The sequence below is a fragment of the Oncorhynchus nerka genome, linkage group LG2 (genome assembly GCF_034236695.1).
Source record: "Oncorhynchus nerka isolate Pitt River linkage group LG2, Oner_Uvic_2.0, whole genome shotgun sequence".
Classification (NCBI taxonomy): domain Eukaryota; kingdom Metazoa; phylum Chordata; class Actinopteri; order Salmoniformes; family Salmonidae; genus Oncorhynchus; species Oncorhynchus nerka.
In genome coordinates, this window is record NC_088397.1 from 98,110,073 (window position 1) to 98,130,204 (window position 20,132).

At 41.9% G+C, this 20,132-nt stretch overlaps 1 protein-coding gene across 1 annotated transcript; it reads right to left on the bottom strand.

Moving 5' to 3' along the window:
- Positions 1-10,021: 10,021 nt before the first annotated feature.
- LOC115125378 (uncharacterized) lies at positions 10,022-19,326 on the bottom strand. Its single transcript, XM_029654888.2, has 2 exons — positions 19,225-19,326; positions 10,022-11,175 (listed from the first exon to the last, which is right to left on the bottom strand). The coding sequence occupies exon 2, from the start codon at positions 11,115-11,117 to the stop codon at positions 10,254-10,256; it is 864 nt and encodes a 287-aa protein (XP_029510748.2). The 5' UTR covers positions 11,118-11,175; positions 19,225-19,326; the 3' UTR covers positions 10,022-10,253.
- Between the last annotated feature and the right edge of the window lie 806 nt (positions 19,327-20,132).

Sequence of the window (20,132 nt, forward strand, 5' to 3'; positions counted from 1 at the left end):
ATTTTGATTTGACATTTGTGGCCTGCTGGAGGTCATTTTGCAGGGCTCTGGCAGTGCTCCTCCTCCTTGCACAAAGGCGGAGGTAGCGGTCCTGCTGCTGGGTTGTTGCCCTCATACGGCCTCCTCCACATCTCCTGATGTACTGGCCTGTCTCCTGGTAGCGCCTCCATGCTCTGGACACTACGCTGACAGACAGAGCAAACCTTCTTACCACAGCTCGCATTGATCTCCCATCCTGGATGAGCTGCACTACCTGAGCCACTTGTGTGAGTTGTTGGCTTCGTCTCATGCTACCACTAGAGTGAAAGCACCGCCAGTATTCAAAAGTGACCAAAACATCAGCCAGGAAGCATAGGAACAGAGAAGTGGTCTGTGGTCACCACCTGCAGAACCACTCCTTTATTGGGCGTGTCTTGCTAATTGCCTATAATGTCCACCTGTTATCTATTCCGTTTTCACAACAGCATGTGTAGTGGCCAATCAGTTCAAATACCACACGACCAGGAACTTTGTGAAAATCAATATAGACTTTTAATACACCCGTATCATAAGCCGGAGTGATCCGCGGAACACACACTTTTCCAGAGCCCTCGCACCAGTATTTATCCACATTGTATATGAGCCCATCCCACATGTCAAATAAGTTTACATTCCAATCCGTGCATCGTGCTTGTTCAGCTCAATAATGCTCATACCTGCTTTCCGTCAGATTATAAATGATGACAAGACCTTTGCTTTGTTCCTGCACTTAACTAAATGCATTCTTTTGTTTGTGAATTATCTAAGATCAGCAGACTATGTGTCTCCTCAGTTTCTAGCGTGTCCAGCTATACTAAAAATACTATACATTCCTCTTATTTTACAACCCTATGCTTTGGCTCTGTAATTAACTCTGTGTCCCTCTGCATGTGTGTCTTTACCTCAGAGCAACAGACTATGTGTCTTCTCTGTCATTCCTTCTGCATCTCTACGTCCTAAAAATATGCAAACTATGTCTATTGGTCATCAGTTAGTCATTTGACTGACCCCCTCCTTTGTTATATCCCTCTGGCCTTGGTATGTTCAGCTATCCTGGCAGCTATGTCACCTTTCCTTCATGTAGTCTGTTTTTAGTGTTCAACTATTCCATATATCTATGTGTCATACCTGCAACCACACATGTGACATTTATTGTCAATCAGTGGACAGTTTGATTACACAGAAGTGTGATTGACTTCGAGTTACATTGTGTTGTTTTCGTGTTCCCTTTATTTTTTTGGGCAGTATATATATATATATATCCTCAGCCTTTGCCACCTTCTATAGGAAGTTAACGACTGCATAGGGATGACTGGCTCCAAATGTTTATTGAATTGTTTTATTTCTGTGTTTTCTATTCCAGACATTCTGAAATTCACTAAAGCATACCATGTAACTTTAGTCTTTCACTTTTCAATTAATCTTATATTAAAGATTTTATTAATTATATATATATAATTATTTTTTTACACAAAATAAATATGGTGGAATAGAAGTGATGCAGACATTGATGGAAGCAACAAAAAAGCTGATCCACCCTCTTTAAAAAATATATATACTTTGTCACAACTGGCTCAAATGCATTAAGGAATGAAATGACAAATTAACGAGGCACACCTGTTAATTGAAAATGCATTCCAGGTGACTACCTCATGAAGCTGGTTGAGAGAATGCCAAGAGGTCATCAAGGCAAAGGTTGGCTACATTGAAGAATCTCAAATATATTTAGATTTGTTTAACACTTCTTTGGTTACTACATGAGTTATTTCATAGTTGTGATGTCTTCACTAATATTCTACAATGTAGAAAATAGTACAAATAAAGAAAAACCCTTGAATGAGAAGGTGTGTCCAAACTGTTGACTGGTCCTGTATTTATATATTATAATATTGTTCAGAAATTACCAATTGGAAAATTAGGTATTTTTTTGGTCTTTTGATACTAAAATATCTATAGATTTCTTGTCTTCTAGATTCTCTAGTTGCCCATTCTCTTTCTCTCGGACTCACCAGAACCAGAGGTTGAACTGGCAGCAGCAGAACCAGCTCAACTACTTTCCAAACACAATGGCTGGGATTCAATATGTAGAGTACTGCCTGACCATGCGTCTTTTAAAAAGCAACGTTTGCGGTGATGGCATTACTGGTAAAGCGCTGCAGATGTCGGGTCAATTGGTAATTACCTTTAATGCATCTGCGACATGCGCAAAGTTTACTGTGAATGTGACCTCTGCAAACATCAGGGGAAACGTGTTTTTTTTAAGGCCCATTGTGGTCTGTCCAGTGTGCTTGCGCTCTATAATGAGCCCTGATTGGTTGTGGCCCAACCATCCATAGAAACACTGATGTTAACTGTTGCAATGCCATGTTTTGTATGACACTGTATATTCAAATATCTATTCTATTCCCTTGTACAGAATATAGGTCATTATTAGATGGTGTAGTTCTGATACTATAACAATATTTTTTTTCATAGAAGTTACTTTAAAAATGTCTGACTTCATCTCCACCCAATAATATGTTCTTCTAGAAATGTTAAATGACCAGATTAGTCATCTTCTACAATAGTTGTTTTTTTTCTCAGCTCAAACAAGTTAATGATATCACACAATTGGCTGTCAACACAAAAGGGCTCTAGCCAATCTGGAGCGTGGAAATTCAGAATAGTGCGATGTAATTTTTTAAAATTTATTATTCGTGGAGACTTCATTCACGGTAAACTTTGCATCGTAAATGACCTTTAATTTTGCTATAGTGCTGTAAATCAGCACCAGTTGCCGAGCATAAATATTTATGATCTCATTCGGCGTCTCAACTTACTGCATTTACATTTAAGTCATTTAGCAGACGCTCTTACTGCTTGAGAGTTAGAATAGTAAAGTACACCAGGTGCAAATTCTAAATTTGGTTGTGCATCAGCAACGTCTCTTAAGTCAGTCACTCAGTTAGCCAACAATGTTTAGATTGGTAGTTAGTCTAGCCAGCGATTCTAAACTTGTGGTAGTCATGGCCGAATACTGTCTAGGCAGAGGCCCTGACCTTCAGATGGACACGCATCGATTTTTACTAGTCATTCTCACTCAGATATTTTTAATATATTGCATGTCATTACAAAATGTGTAGAATTGCAGAAGATTAGCTTTAAAAAGTTAAAATCTTTCCACCACATGGTAACATGTGTACAATTACAGGAAATGAAATTCGAGAAATGTGTTTTCACCACTGACAAGTTCCACCTTGAGGTGGAGGTCCCCCCCCCCAACCAAATCTCACTTAGGGCCCCCAAAAGGCTACAGGCCTGGATGAACTTCCACCGATACAGAATGGAGCCCAAAACTCTCCATTGTATCAGGCCGTTGTATGACAATTTGAGTGAATTGCATTGTATATCCTGTGTTCATACTGGGCCTTAGGAAAGAGTGTCCGTGTCAAAAAATCTGTCTCGTCTACTACCTACTTAAAACTACACACTAAAATGTACAACATTTAGTAAAAACTGGATGTAGCAATGAACAAATATCAAGGTGTCATCAAATGTGCAGTTGTGCTTGTTCCCTGCCATTCATTCATTATCAGCTGCAGTCAAACACACACATGGGTGTGGACATTTTAAAAGTTTTTAAATCTCGCTCAATACAGCGAATTCTGCTAGAAAAGACCAAATGAGTGAGACATCCGGGCATTTCAAGTATACAGGATTTCCCGAAAAAGTAACGTTCTTCCAAAAACATACAGGACTCAAGTACGGTACTGGGACTCAGCCAGTTGGACTGTTACCTCTATAGGACCCATTACACTAGGCCTAAAAATTGGCTATTGGGAAACGTTTCCTGTTTACTTTATGAATTGGGTGGAATAACTATATTTAGAATGTCACCTCGGCTTACCTTTGACAGCCTCCAACCTCAGAGCACCAACCGATTAGCAAGACGCTCTCATTCTCAGCGACTTCCAGTAGTGAGCGCCTACATTTATGATTTTTTCTCTCTCTCACAACCCATTGCAAGCGCCATGCTTTACCAACTGAGCCACACGGGATCCTATGAGGAAAAAGATTCTTACATTTTTTTAATACGTATTTTTTTGTTGAAAAGTTATGCTCACTAGACTATTTTAGGGGTGGGGGGGGGGGGGGGATTGGTTTCTTAGCCTGGGTGTCAGTTTGCTTCTGATCTCATGATAATAGCGTAGGTAAAAGCACAAACAAATCTAGATCAGGCTAGCTGTTTCTTGTTCACCCTCTGAGTTCAGTTAGTACATATATTTTTCTCAACTTCCCTTTTACAGCCTCCAACCTCAGAGCACATCCAACCTCCTCAGAGCACAACCCCCCTCCACTTCCACAAAGCAGCACACCCATCCCCCACAGAACAGAGGGAAGAAAAAGAAGAGAGGGAGGCGAGCTGCAGTGTTGGGCGGGAGCAGCATGACAATGGTTAAATAAGAATGGATTAAAAATGTACCATCTTTTGTCGACTGACTGCTGGGTTGAAGAAAAATAATAATTACCATTGAAATTGTAAACCAAAAGACAGATATTTTTGGCATAATCAGATATTTAAATGTTAAAAATAAAAGCCTTGTGGGCATTGCAGCAAAATACTGGCAAAAGCATCTAGCAAACAGGACAAAGAAATGTGACTGAAATATCTCCCCAAAATCTGCTTGGATTATTAGTGATTTTAAACTGACCAAATAACGCGGTCTCTCTGCTCTTCGGCCTGCCTAACGAACAAGATAAACCAATAGACCAAAGACGATCTCTCTGCTCTCCGGTCTGCCTAACGAACAAGATAAACCAATAGACCAAAGACGATCTCTCTGCTCTCCGGGCCTGCCTAACGAACAATATAAACCAATAGACCAAAGACGATCTCTCTGCTCTCCGGTCTGCCTAACGAACAAGATAAACCAATAGACCAAAGACGATCTCTCTGCTCTCCGGGCGATCTCTCTCTGCTCTCCGGCCTGCCTGCCTAACGACAATATAAACCCAAAGATCTCTCTGCTCTCCGGCCTGCCTCACGACAAGATAAACCAATAGACCAAAGACGATCTCTCTGCTCTCCGGTCTGCCTAACGACAAGATAAACCAATAGACCAAAGACGATCTCTCTGCTCTCCGGCCTGCCTAACGACAAGATAGACCAAAGACGATCTCTCTGCTCTCCGGCCTGCCTAACGACAAGATAAACCAATAGACCAAAGACGATCTCTCCGGCCTGCCTCACGACAAGATAAACCAATAGACCAAAGACGATCTCTCTGCTCTCCGGGCCTGCCTAACGACAAGATAAACCAATAGACCAAAGACGATCTCTCTGCTCTCCGGCCTGCCTAACGACAAGATAAACCAATCTCTCTGCTCTCCGGTCTGCCTAACAAACAAGATAAACCAATAGACCAAAGACGATCTCTCTGCTCTCCGGCCTGCCTAACGACAAGATAAACCAATAGACCAAAGACGATCTCTCTGCTCTCCGGTCTGCCTAACGAACAAGATAAACCAATAGACCAAAGACGATCTCTCTGCTCTCCGGCCTGCCTAACGAACAAGATACACCAATAGACCAAAGACGATCTCTCTGCTCTCCGGTCTGCCTAACGAACAATATAAACCAATAGACCAAAGACGATCTCTCTGCTCTCCGGGCCTGCCTAACGACAAGATAAACCAATAGACCAAAGACTAGCTCTCTGCTCTCCGGCCTGCCTAACGAACAAGATAAACCAATAGACCAAAGACGATCTCTCTGCTCTCCGGCCTGCCTAACGAACAAGATAAACCAATAGACCAAAGACGATCTCTCTGCTCTCCGGCCTGCCTAACAAACAAGATACACCAAGAAACCAAAGACAATTATTAGACCCATGAAATCCACCATCTTGTTTGATGAAAATAACCCAATAGGACGTTAAAGGCAAAACCAGGACAGTCAGCTATAAAAAGGGTCTTTAATGTCAAAACAAGTGCTCCAGTCAGCAAGTCACTGTAAAGGTCAGGCTACACTAGATATCAACATTGGACTTCAGCTACAGGATTTTAGTGAGAATTTAAACCCATAGGCCTACAGTAGCCACATTAAACATGATAGGGCTCCGGCCTAAAGTAGGGCACTACCTAGGGAATAGGGCCCCGGCCTAAAGTAGTGCACTACCTAGGGAATAGGGCCCCGGTCTAAAGTAGGGCACTACGTAAGGAATAGGGTCCCGGTCTAAAGTAGTGCACTACCTAGGGAATAGGGCCCCGGTCTAAAGTAGGGCACTTCCTAGGGAATAGGGCCCCGGTCTAAAGTAGGGCACTTCCTAGGGAATAGGGGACCTGTCTAAAGTAGGGCACTACCTAGGGAATAGGGCCCTGGTCTAAAGTAGAGCACTACCTAGGGAATAGGGTCCCGGTCTAAAGTAGGGCACTACCTAGGGAATAGGTGCCCGGTCTAAAGTAGGGCACTACATAGGGAATAGGGTACCAGTTTGGGTCACACACCACTGCTAAATGAGAAAATGGAGGATGGCCTGTAACCAAGCATATCCTTGGCAGTTCCCTCTCAGTAAACACTGCCAATTTCCACCATTTGCCCCCAAGGCCTTAACAGCCTATAGCTCCAGCCTGCCAGGGTCCAGTTAGGCTTGGTTAGACCTAGATCAAAACACAGAAGGCACGGTGGATTTAGTTTTGGGACAAAGCCTAGTTCATTGGTTCCATTGTACTGGGCTAACTAAATAAACACAGTTCAGTGATTATAATTATTTGATATTTAACTCAAATGTATAGTCTGAAATAGCCACTTCTCACGAAGAGAAAGATTGCCGGTTAAGAAAATACTCTCAGCTTGACCTTTTACTGTAATGTAAACTTGTCACGTCTCGATCGCTACCTCTGGGAGGTTTTGCCCGCGACACTTGCCGCCCTTCCAAGCAGGGCAGTGTAAACAATTGTCTCGTTGAGCCGTAATAACAGAGCACTGTTTTTGAAACAACTGAAATGTCTAGGCATTTTCCTTACATTAGGAGACTTGTTTTGAGTTTTACCTGAAATTGACATTGTAGCTTTAAGGGAATCTCAGAACATAGCGTTTTGTTGCAATTAGATCCCCCCCCATGTAATGATTTGCAGGATATTGATACAATGAGGCATGGTTTGCTCTAAGGTAGGCCCGAAATGCAAATCAAGCTACGGGCTAATGTTGGCTAACATCAGCAAACTAGCTAGTAAGTTCGGATGTAGATATTTTGTTTATCTTGCTAACCTAGCTCTGTATAACATAACTGCATGATAACATTACTATTTTTGTATAAGGGGTTAAAGTACATTTTTGTTATGCTGAAGTTACTTGAAGAAAATGTTATTAGCTAACATTAACCATCTAGCTGGTGTGCCACTTAAGCTAACTTAATGTATAGATGGAAAAAATAAACCATTTAAAAATGTCTGCATTGTGAACTGATGCAATTTTCTTCAAGAGTGTAATATGGTAGATGCATGAAAAGTGCTTACTGACTACCGTGATATTTACAGTACATTTAAGCTACGGAGCAAGAACGTCACCTAAACCTTATTCCATTTCATTTAAGCTACGGAGCAAGAACGTCACCTAAACCTTCTCTTGGACCGGAATATTCCATTTCATTTAAGCTACGGAGCAAGAACGTCACCTAAACCTTCTCTTGGACCGGAATATTCCATTTCATTTAAGCTACGGAGCAAGAACGTCACCTAAACCTTCTCTTGGACCGGAATATTCCATTTCATTTAAGCTACGGAGCAAGAACGTCACCTAAACCTTCTCTTGGACCGGAATATTCCATTTCATTTAAGCTACGGAGCAAGAACGTCACCTAAACCTTCTCTTGGACCGGAATATTCCATTTCATTTAAGCTACGGAGCAAGAACGTCACCGAAACCTTCTCTTGGACCGGAATATTCCATTTCATTTAAGCTACGAAGCAAGAACGTCACCTAAACCTTCTCTTGGACCGGAATATTCCATTTGCTAATGTATATATTGAGATGTTTATGTACATTTCCATTCTGTCCCGATGCCCCATTGGCCAATATTCGTCAATCTGAATAAGCTTCAAGTCAAATATTGGTGTCCAGACTACGCCACATCCGTGGGTATCTCTCATTCAAAAACCTCCCGGAAAATTAAATTAGTCCTTTAAGATATTTTATTAAAACCATTTCTGAAAATTATCCAATAATACTCAAAAAAAAATCAACAAACTGCAAGAAATGGACACATCTGTTAGGATACAAAATAAATAGTTAGTAGAGAACCTGCATAAATTGATCACTATCATGTGACCAGGGGACTTTATCCTAATGTATACCTTACGCAAAATGGCCATTCTGGGTCCTTCGGCAAACTCAGGTAATGCCATTTTAAGTAACTAATTGCGTTTTTGCGTTGCATAAACTAGGCTTTATAAAGAGACAGCCGTGCTCACCTCGTGATTTTATTTCATACCGGTACAATGAAATCAAGATGAATAATAAGGGGTGAAAAGACATGTTACAGTCATACCAATCTGCTCTTATTAACTTCCCCTTCGGCAATCACAATGACTGGTTGGTCCCTGGCTTGAACACAACCATTCAGTAATATGTATGGTATTTTCAGCATATGGCAACAAATTATCAATTTAAAAAAGGCCCTGATTTTGGGCTACAACATGACGATTCAAGCAATTTGAACAAAAGAAAACTCTTCACTTTCCCTTACAATAAACCTGACAAAAATCCTTCAACTTAACCAGTTCCTTAATTAAAATTAAACTGTAGTTTTGGCCTAAAATTTTTGTAACTTCTGGGATGGTGAAATTGGCAACAAAAAACAATGCACCAATTAAATCCAGAGTTGAGGCGGGATGAAGAGGCAGCTATCCAATCAGAACAGTGAATCGTATCATGTGGCCTAACAGAGAGCACCAACGACATGTTTGGCACACAAAAAAAAAACAGTAAGAGAGGTTAAACCAACATGAAGGGCAGGTCTCAAATTGGACCCTATTCCCTATACTAGTGTAAAGGGAATATGGTGCTGTTTGGGACGTAGCCGATAACAGTCCCTGTGAAGTACCTTTGATTGACTGTGCCACTACAATACAACGTTGAAGAAGCGCATCAGAAACCAGTCAACTGAACTAATGAAAGATCACAAAACACTGTGGCAACTTCTACACAAAAACAGACAGATTTAGTTTACTATGCATTTTCACTGATTACCAGTTAGCACCGATGGGCAGTTAGCACCGATGGGCAGTTTGCACCGATGGGCAGTTTGCACCCGATCTACGACAGAGTCAAAGTTAATATCGGTTTGCTTTTTCAAAACGGATGACGTTGGGAATGTTTGGCAAAATCAAGGTTAAAAAAAATTATAATAAAAGAATAGGGTGGTTTCAAATTCTTTACTCAGAGAAAATAAAAATCCGTCACTACAAAAAGGGTTAGGTTTACTGAAAAGAATAAGGCCATTTTAACTCTGCCCTGCAAATGGAATTGTTACAATTTAAGTGCTTACATTCAGCAAACATTTTGAGGCTGTCGAAAGTTCAAACTCCCTAAAAGAGGAAACACAAAAGTAGATTAAAGGGATAATGGCTCAGTAGGCCAACCACAGGAAAACCTAAAAAAAAATCAAGCTGTAAAACAATAACCCTAAAAACAAGGTTGCCCATTTACAACAATTTCAGGGGACCAAAATTGTTTTAAAAATTGTCATGTAGACTGTACCTAAAAAAATTCTTGCAACCAAAAAAATGTATCCTACAGTGTGCCGTGACACTGCTTACCAAGTCTATCAGTCCATCCTCAAGTGTACAAAACAGAAGTGTACAAAACAGAAGCTGGTTAAAACAAAACAAAAATACAAATTTACATTCTGACCAGCAATGTCTATGCTTGAGTGTCTGAAAATCAGCACCGTGTATAACTTCTGATCGACGTTAGGCCCTTCAGTCTTGTTGACGCGGTAGTCGTGACATCATAACACCCCCCGTCACTGCTCAAGGAATGTCCTTTACTATCGTCAGTCTGGTGACGCCTTCCTGGTGTTTTTTTCCCTCTGGCTTCAACAGTAAAGACAGACCTCTGGACTTCGCTAAGCCTCGTTGCAAAATGGACCCTAGGCTAGCTAGGCCCAAACCAAGGAGTTACTGGAGATATCGTTCACGCTGGTATTCAGCTAGAGTTTCATACAGCGGCCGTATTTGTATCACAGGGGACAGGTTCACCTGCAAGATCCTCTGGGCCTTCTCCTCAGTTCCTCAACCGTGACGCAATCGTCCACTTTGATCACCTTCCACCTCAAACTGTTCTCGTCCAGCCGACACTCCTCCTGACGGTTCATCATCCACAGAGATTGGTCATCCGTCCAGGACCGTCTGTGATTTGACACATCAGTCTTGTAGTTGTAAACTCCTCGGCCGTTCTGATAGATCACGGGGGCAGAATCTCCGATAAGGGCTCTGTTCCATTCCGGACAGGAGGCATGGTACCTTTGACCAACCATGGCCGCAGCTTTAGGTGTTCTACCCGTGTTCGGCGACGGCAGTAACGGTATTCCTGAAAGTGTTGGAGGTTGAGAGTGAATCTGCATTCTCGCAGTGTGACCTCTCATTAAACCTGTAATGTTCGTTAGCTTCAGGTACTGCTGCTGCAGCTGGGCAGGATGTAGAGTCAGAATCGGAGGTCTGGAAAAGACAGATCTCTTGTGAGATTCTGATGCACTTGCACTACTCCACGATGCGTAATTGTTACACTCCTTTTTCTTCTTTTTCTTCTTACTCTTCCGTCCCCTCTTCTTGCCTGGCCTTGGACCCTTGCTGGCTACGTCCATAGAGCACATGTCTTCCGGGAGGGTTTTCGCTGTACATGACCTGTAACCGTACACATCTTTGCTTCGTAGCACTTTGGGCTTATGGCCCTCTTCCTTAAGTCCTTGCAGAAAGGATACCAGTTCCTCGGTGTCTGAAAGATCTTTCGACATAGGGTTGAGGATCTGTAATGCCTCGAAAAGGACAGTCTGTCCCGCTGAGGCTATTCTGGACCAGGAGTTGATGGCCTTCTCCACAACCGGTTCTGTGTAATTCATGACATCTGCCTTCAGGTGAAACCATTGAGAGCTCCTGAGGTCAGTCTTTCTCTTCACCCTGTTGAGAGAATGAAGAGAGTAGCAGTTTCCAACAAATAAAACAAGACAAACGTAAAAAATAGAATAAAAACATTGCATGCTTAGTTACTCTTTTAACGGACTGTAAGGGTCCCCAATGGGATCAATTCTATGGGGGTGGGACTCTGATTTAGACCTCTAAATTCAGATGCATACGTTGCAGCAACGTGGACTGCATCTGCACAAACGTCTTGGCAATAAGCTTGGAAAGGGGAGACGTCACATCACAAAAGTAAAAAAAAATTAGGCTAAACATTAGCGGAGACTTCAATTTTGGTGTCTGCATTATGTTCGCTTGTTAAGAGTGGTGCAGTAGCTAACTAACTGTAAATAAGTGAATTGTTTCACCACACAGCCAAGTTAGCACTAAAATGTATTTACAGTTAGTTAGCAACCCCACTTACACTCTTTTGCAAGCTACCATAACATTTGTTTCAATTAGTGTGTTTTCAGAAATGAGGAAGTCTCGTATTATCCAATATATTTGGCTAGGTGAAGACCTGCCGTGTTGCTCAACAGTTATTTTTGATAGAGAGTAGAGGACGACAGATTAATCGGAATGGCCGATTAGGGCCGATTTCAAGTTATAACAATCCGAAATCTGTATTTTTGGACACCGATTTGGCCAATGTTTTTTTATTTACACCTTTATTTAACTAGGCAAGTCAGTTAAGAACAAATTCTTATTTTCAATGACGGCCTGGGAACGGTGGGTTAACTGCCTGTTCAGGGGCAGAACGACAGATTTTCACCTTATCAGCTCGGGGGAACCAATCTAGCAACCTTACAGTTAACTAGTCCAACGCTATAACAACCTGCCTCTCGTTGCACTCCACGAGGAGACTGACTGCCTGTTACGCGAATGCAGTAAGCCAAGGTAAGTTGATAGCTAGCATTAAACTTATCTTATAAAAAACATGCCCAAATTAAACTGCCTGCTACTCAGGCCCAGAAGACATGATATGCATATAATTAGTAGATTTGGATAGAACACTCTAAAGTTTCCAAAACTGTTAAAATAATGTCTGAGTATAACAGAACTGATATGGCAGGCGAAAACTTGAGGAAAATCCAACCAGGAAGTACTATTATTTTGAAAGGCTGTTTTTTCATTGAAAGCCTATCCACCATACAAAGACTTAGGACCCAGTTCATGAGCTCTATGGCTTCCTCAACATGTGACCAATCTCTAGGCATTGTTTCAGGCTTTTACTCTGAAAAATAAGGGAGTTACAGCACATTCAATCAGTGGCCAGTGGAAATTTCCATTCATCAGCCATGCGTCTGATCGGGAACGCGCCTTTCTTGTTTCTCCTTTCCTATTGACGAGGCTTTTGTCCGGTTGAAATATTATTGATTATTTATGACAAAAACAACCAGAGGATTGATTTTAAACATCGTTTGGCATGTTTCTACTAACTTTTATTGTACTTTAAAACTTTTCCTCTGGAATTAGTGCACGCGCCTTCTGCATTCGCGATTACTGGATGGACAAAACACGCAAACAAAAAGGAGGTTTTTGATCATAAAGAGGGACATTATCGAACAAAACAAACATTTATTGTCTAACATGGAGACCTAGGAGTGCCACCAGATGAAGATCAAATAAGTGATTAATTTTAATGCTATTTCTGACACCTCTCCTTGAGAGAGGTGTCACAAATGGCTGTATGGGTTTCTGTGGCTAGGAGCTGACCTAACATAATCGCAAAGTGTGCTTTCACCGTAAAGCATTTTTGAATTCTGACTCAGCGGTTGCATTAATGAGAAGTTTATCTATAATTCCATGCTTAACACTTGTATCGTTTATCAATGTTTATGATGAGTATTTCTGTAATTTGATGTGGCTCTCTGCACTTTCACCGGATGTTTGTTTGAGACATTTCTGACCATAACGCGCCAATGTAAACAGATTTTGGGATATAAATATGAACTTTATCGAACAAAACATACATGTATTATGTAACATGAAGTCCTATGAGTGCCATCTGATGAAGATCTAAGGTTAGTGATGAATTTTCTCCATTTGTGACTCCTCTCTTTGGCTGGAAAAAATGGCTGTGTTTTTCTGTGACTAGGTACTGACCTAACAATCGTTGTGTGCTTTCGCAGTAAAGCCTTTTTGAAATCGGACACTGTGGTTGGATTTACAAGAAGTGTATCTTTAAAATGGTGGATAATACTGAAGGAATTTTAATTATGGGATTTCTGTTGTTTTGAATTTGGCGCCATGCAATTTCACTGGCTGCTGTCGAGGTGGGAAGCTAGTGTCCCACTTGTACCAGAGAGGTTAAGAACAAATTCTTATTTTCAATGACGGCCTAGGAACAGTGGGTTAACTGCCTTGTTCAGGGGCAGAACGACAGATTTTTACCTCGTCAGCTCAGGGATTTGAACTTGCAACCTCTCGGTTTACTAGTACAACGCTACTGCCAGGTAGCCTAGTGGTGGTTGTGACTGTAAAAACACCTTCTACCCATGTGCTTTTTCTCTGAGCAAAAATTCTGACATTGTATTTTTTTGCTGATATGGGTGCGGACACATTCAAGCAGCATATTAAACTGGGATATTGTTGTAGGGTACACTGGGAAGTGTAAAAATATTTGCCAAGGGCATACGTGACTTGTTTCAGGAAACTATACGTATGTCGCGCGTGACTACTTCACAGGAGCGCCATTTGAGCGTACTTTTTGTATTGCTTTTCAAAATGCATTTTTTTGTTGTTGCAGAAATGCCTTCTGGAACATGTGAATTTTCATGTGCCTTAATAACAAACGTGTATGCCCTCTGTAAATACGAATACAATAGTTCAATTATGAGCCTAGTTGGTTAAGCATTGGAAAAAGCAAGAGCAACCTTCCCGCTAGCAATGATTGGCTGAGATAATTCATGTGCTGGACATGCCCGACAGATGAGTTCGGATTGGCAGACCAATCCTGCTCCTGTGAAGTAGTCATGCGCGACATAGGCATGTCTACGTATGAGCTGGTATGTGGTCAGTAATTTAAAAAAAATCCCTTTTCCTCCCCAATTTCGTGGTATCTAATTGGTAGTTAATCCCATCGCTGCAACTCCTGTACGGACTTGGGAGAAGCGAAGGCAGAGAGCAGTGCGTCTTCCGAAACACAACCCAGCCAAGCTTCTAGACACAATGCCCGCTGCTTCAATGTGTCGGAGGAAACACTGTACACCTGGCAACCGCGTCAGCGTGCATGCGCCGGGCCAATTGTGCGCCGCACCATGGGTCTCCCGGTCGTGGCAGAGCCTGGACTCGAACCAGGATCTCTAGTGGCACAGCTAGCACTGCGATGCAGTGTCTTAGACCACTGCGCCACTCAGGAGGCCCTGTGAAGTTAATCCTTTCGAACGTAGCTATTTTGAACTAAATCACGTAGTAGAAATGCACAAGTGTTGCTCTCCACTTTCTGGAGGACCGAGTTTTGAAATCAATAGAGCTAGAGTGTGAAGCTAAGGAGATGGAGAAAATTCTTTGCTTTGAAAAGACAACATATATATATAAAATAGCTGTCTCCGGATAACATCTTCAAACTAAGGGCAACCACAGCATCCGTGACAGAGGGAGAAGCGTTCATCCATGTATAAGAGTCTAGTTAGCTACATTTTCAGATATTACATATTTCTAACTGTCAGAAAGTCATTTTCATTTCAAGTTAGTGTACTGTTAGCTAGCTAACATTAGCTGGCTGGCTAGCTAATGTTACGTGTATGACTGTGTACGACTGTAGTAATATTATTCGTAACTCAGAGCCATTTGCATTGCTAGTTCAATCCTAATGTCAGCTAGCTAACATTGAACCTGGTTGGTTAGCTACCTACAGATGCATGCAAAGTAGTAACACGAGTTGGTATTATGGTTCATTGTTTAGCTGCTAGCTACATGTCTAAACAAAAGACTCCACTATGCAAGTGACCAGGTCAATAGAATGTTTGATGCCACTGCAACAACTGTCGACAGACGTATCTGGTAAATCTACTCTGATTTCAGAGCCCTCTCGTCAGAGCGCAGAAAAAGGGGATGAGTTTATGAACGTTCAACATCCGTTGAATATGGTAAACGGTAAACGTTGGCAAAAAAATGCGTAATTAAATTAAAGTTAAAATTAAAGGCCGGCAGCACAGTCACCAACACTCTGGATAACATAAAAACAGCCTAACCAGCTCAGCTAGGGCGAGTAAAATGGTCAGAGAGCTGTTCTCTCATTTGTGTCTGGAAGTAGCTAGCAAGCTAGCCAACGTTAGCCAGTGAGGTTACAAGTTCATCATATTACTCCAGTGCTAGCCTCCCTACACTGGCTTCCTGTCAAAGCAAGGGCTGATTTCAAGGTTTTACTGCTAACCTACAAAGCATTACATGGGCTTGCTCCTACCTATCTCTCTGATTTGGTCCTGCCGTACATACCTACACGTACGCTACGGTCACAAGACGCAGGCCTCCTAATTGTCCCTAGAATTTCTAAACAAACAGCTGGAGGCAGGGCTTTCTCCTGTAGAGCTCCATTTTTATGGAACGGTCTGCCTACCCATGTCAGAGACGCAAACTCGGTCTCAACCTTTAAGACTTTACTGAAGACTCATCTCTTCAGTGGGTCATATGATTGAGTGTAGTCTGGCCCAGGAGTGGGAAGGTGAACGGAAAGGCTCTGGAGCAACGAACCGCCTTTGCTGTCTCTGCCTGGCCGGTTCCCCTCTTTCCACTGGGATTCTCTGCCTCTAACCCTATTACAGGAGCTGAGTCACTGGCTTACTGGGGCTCTCTCATACCGTCCCTGGGAGGGGTGAGTCACCTGAGTGGGTTGAGTCACTGATGTGATCATCCTGTCTGGGTTGGCACCTCCCCCCCTTGGGTTGTGCCGTGGCGGAGATCTTTGTGGGCTATACTCAGCCTTGTCTCAGGATGGTAAGTTGGTGGTTGAAGATATTCCTCTCGTGGTGTGGGGGCTGTGCTTTGACAAAGTGGGTGGGGTTATATCCTTCCTGTTTGGCCCTGTCCGGGGGTGTCCTCGGATGGGGTCACAGTGTCTCCTGACCCCTCCTGTCTCAGCCTCCAGTATTTATGCTGCAGTAGTTTATGTGTCGGGGGGCTAGGGTCAGTTTGTTATATCTGGAGTACTTCTCCTGTCCTATTCGGTGTCCTGTGTGAATCTAAGTGTGCATTCTCTAATTCTCTCCTTCTCTCTTTCTTTCTCTCTCTCGGAGGACCTGAGCCCTAGGACCATGCCCCAGGACTACCTGACATGATGACTCCTTGCTGTCCCCAGTCCACCTGGCCGTGCTGCTGCTCCAGTTTCAACTGTTCTGCCTTATTATTAGTCGACCATGCTGGTCATCTATGAACATTTGAACATCTTGGCCTTGTTCTGTTATAATCTCCACCCGGCACAGCCAGAAGAGGACTGGCCACCCCACATAGCCTGGTTCCTCTCTAGGTTTCTTCCTAGGTTTGGCCTTTCTAGGGAGTTTTTCCTAGCCACCGTGCTTCTACACCTGCATTGCTTGCTGTTTGGGGTTTTAGGCTGGGTTTCTGTACAGCACTTTGAGATATCAGCTGATGTACGAAGGGCTATATGAATAAATGCAGTCGGCGTGCCCCGTGACAGTCGAACAGTGAGAATTACAAATGTTGTAGTATAACTAGGTAGTTTCCATGGAAAGTAAAGCCCAATTTATTCCAAATGTACTTACGCAAGAATGCAATTAGCTTAATAAAGTTGTGATCCTTGTGTCGAGTTACAATTTGTGGGGCTGCACATTATAGCTACCCAGGATAGCCATTTTGTGTAGCTAACAAACTTTTGCACATCTCTCTGTTCCATACCTCAAGGTCAACTGTATCACGAATACTATTGTAAAGCACAATTTCTTCCCTTTCCAGCAAAATCAATGACGAGACCTTCAGGCTGCCAGTCTCTGCATGATTGAAGGCGGGGCAATGGAGCTCTGCTGTTTTTTCTCTCTCAAAATGGCGGACAGGGAAGCGAAAGCTACTTGAGCGATAGTGAAAGGGGGGTGGATATATGTTGTGTGGGGAAACTGATTTTTCACCCAATTTGTCCAACTTATCACCTCTAAAATGTAAATAAAACACTAATATTAAATAATTTATATAATGTCTCATTACATACCTATTTGAAGGTTTCGTGTCTAACTTTAAAAGGGTTTTTAGGGCGGCGCTAAATTTCTCAGTTAACTGCGGCTGTCGCGGCTTTTGAGAGTCGTGATGGCTCGCAGTGATGACGCAAAGAAAATTAACAATTGAATGAATTAACTATTGATGAACTCACGAGTAATTAACTTCACACTCACCATTGATCATTTCTTGCCTTAAAAAAAAAAAAAAAAATGGCGCCTGGTGGTAATTCTGTAACGGCACAGAATGACACGTGATGTACGTTACGTCGTCACACTTTACCGTACAGCGTCAGAGGGCCCCGCCCCCTCCCAACTTTTCTCCAATACTATTGGTCCATTCAAATGTCACTTAACGCTGAATAGAAACGTAGTTGACACCCCGGTTTTTGATGCCAACACAGTTGCTAACAGTCCCATTAGTTTTCATTGCAGCCTCGTTTGAATGTGTACGGAACGGAGTTAGCTAACATTAGTGGTGTGTGTAGTTTGTAGCGTTTTTACATATGTTTCAAGCCTAATTTAAAACCTAACACATTAGCCTACTGTTCTTAGAACAAGTAATCTATATTACAACTAACGAAAACTCACGTCCGTACAATTGCCCTTATTTTAGCGCCCCCAAAACGTAATTCTTCCAGATCAACTGTAATGTCAATACCATTGTAAAGCACAATTTCTCCCCTTTCCAAATTATTTACCTAAACGATGCCCGTTTCTACATAATTCAAGCAGGCAATGAGACCCGTCGGGTCTTTTGTTTTTAAAATGGTGGGTGGGGGAAGCAAAACTATTGCGTGATATTGAGAAGGAGAGATGTCGTTTTTTCCCCCCATGCGATCTGTCCACCTTATCACCTCTCAAATGTAAATAAAGCACTATAAAGAGTTTATATAATGTGTCATAACATACCTATTTGAAAGTTTGTGTCGAATTTGAATCAGGTTTTTAGGGGCGGGGCTAAAGTGATCTTCAGAAGGTAAACAGCGGCTTTGAGAATGATGACGACAAAAAATGACCCCCCCCTTTTTAAAGGATGAGAGAAGTGCAACACCTGGTGGAGAGAGATTGTAAGACAGAAATAGTTGCTTTATGCGTGCTGTACGTTACGACATGACACGTCAAGATGTAACGGAGGGTCCGTTTTTTCAGCTTTTCTCCAATACTATAGAGCCATTACCATGTCGATCAACGCACGAATAGAAACCTAGTTCACACTCCCCGATTTTGACGTCAACACAGTCACTACAGTCCCATTCGTTTTCTTTGTAGCCTCGTTTGAATGTTGCGGTTGCGCACATTTGTACGGAATGGGGTGAGGTTACATTAATGACCCAAACACGGGTAGCGCCCCTTGTGGTAGGGAGGAACAAATTCAGAGAGCCAATAATTTTTTCTCAAATTTTTTTTTTCACCCAAAAATGTATTATTCTGAATTTCTCGTGTCAGGTGCCTTTTCCCCCCTTTCTTGAGTGGGTATAAACATTTTTGTTAAGTCCCATATCAAAGCTAAATAGTGTGGTTGTAGATTCAATTGAAATATGACCAAATAATCTTATTAAGAAAACAAAGGGGATTACATTGAGTTCAAAAACAATGAAAATCACATTTATTTTCAAATAAAACCTCAGTAATACGACGTAAAATTCGACTTCACACAAAGCTAGCTAGCGTCTTCAACCGGGCCACTATACCACACTTCTCCCCCAGTTAGCCAGCCACAGTTTGCTATGCTATTTATGGTGTTTCCTTACGCTTTCTCTGCGTTCAACGAGAAGTTGAAATGTTTTGAGGGAAATGTCATTAGTTGAAGCACGACAACGACCGTAGAAATACAAAACATCAACAAACAAAAGAAGAAAACAAAAAAATGAAACCTTACCTTCCTACGGTCCTAAGCAAGCATCAGTCGGTGTAGTTACAACTGAAGTGTAGATTAAAATGGCTGCAACAACAGTGGTGCGAATTGACAGTCAGTTACAAGAGGCGGGGCTTTAGATGGGGGGAAAAAAGGAACCTGGATGGAATGAAAGCCCATATAAGGAAGAAGGGGCGTTTTGTGAACGTTCCATTCGAACCGTTTTTTTGAGTTCGGTTCGGTGCCTATTTAGTCTTGATTTGAGTTCCGATTCTAGTATCATTTTTTTTCTCCGCGTTTCCCCTCCCTAACGAAGCCATCGTTCACTCGCCCTCACGGATTTGAAAGCGTTCGATAGGCGCAATGGACGCCAGAAAAAAATGTTCTTCGATTGCACTTGTTTCATTGGATATGCGGATAAGTGGGTGCGCAAGAAAGGTTTTTAGTACTTGCATCTTGAACATGTAGTATATTTGATATTACATATGTACACACATGATATATTCGGCAACTCTTGTTTCAATGCAATTTAATGGCAATTCTGATATATGGATTTATTGGGGTAATCTTTACATCAAATGGATATAAATAAGTTCACTAAGAGGCAACATAGCAATGGATTTTCCATGTCCTGTAGGTTGAGGAAGTTATGCAATTCAGGGGACAAGTTTTTTTTTAAATATATATATTTTTTTACATAATACATCTGTGAATATATTTGCCGCATTTGATACACAATGATACACATCATGAACGATATTTTCAGACTAATGAGGCGTGCATAGCTTGACGTTAGCATCTTTTTATGGTTCTTTTTTTTTTATAGTGAATTTCATGTCATAAAGGCTCTGGCACTTTTGAAAGATGGAGTCTTGTACAATGCATATTCACACGAAAATGTATTGGCATAAACATTTTTTTTTTAACCAGTT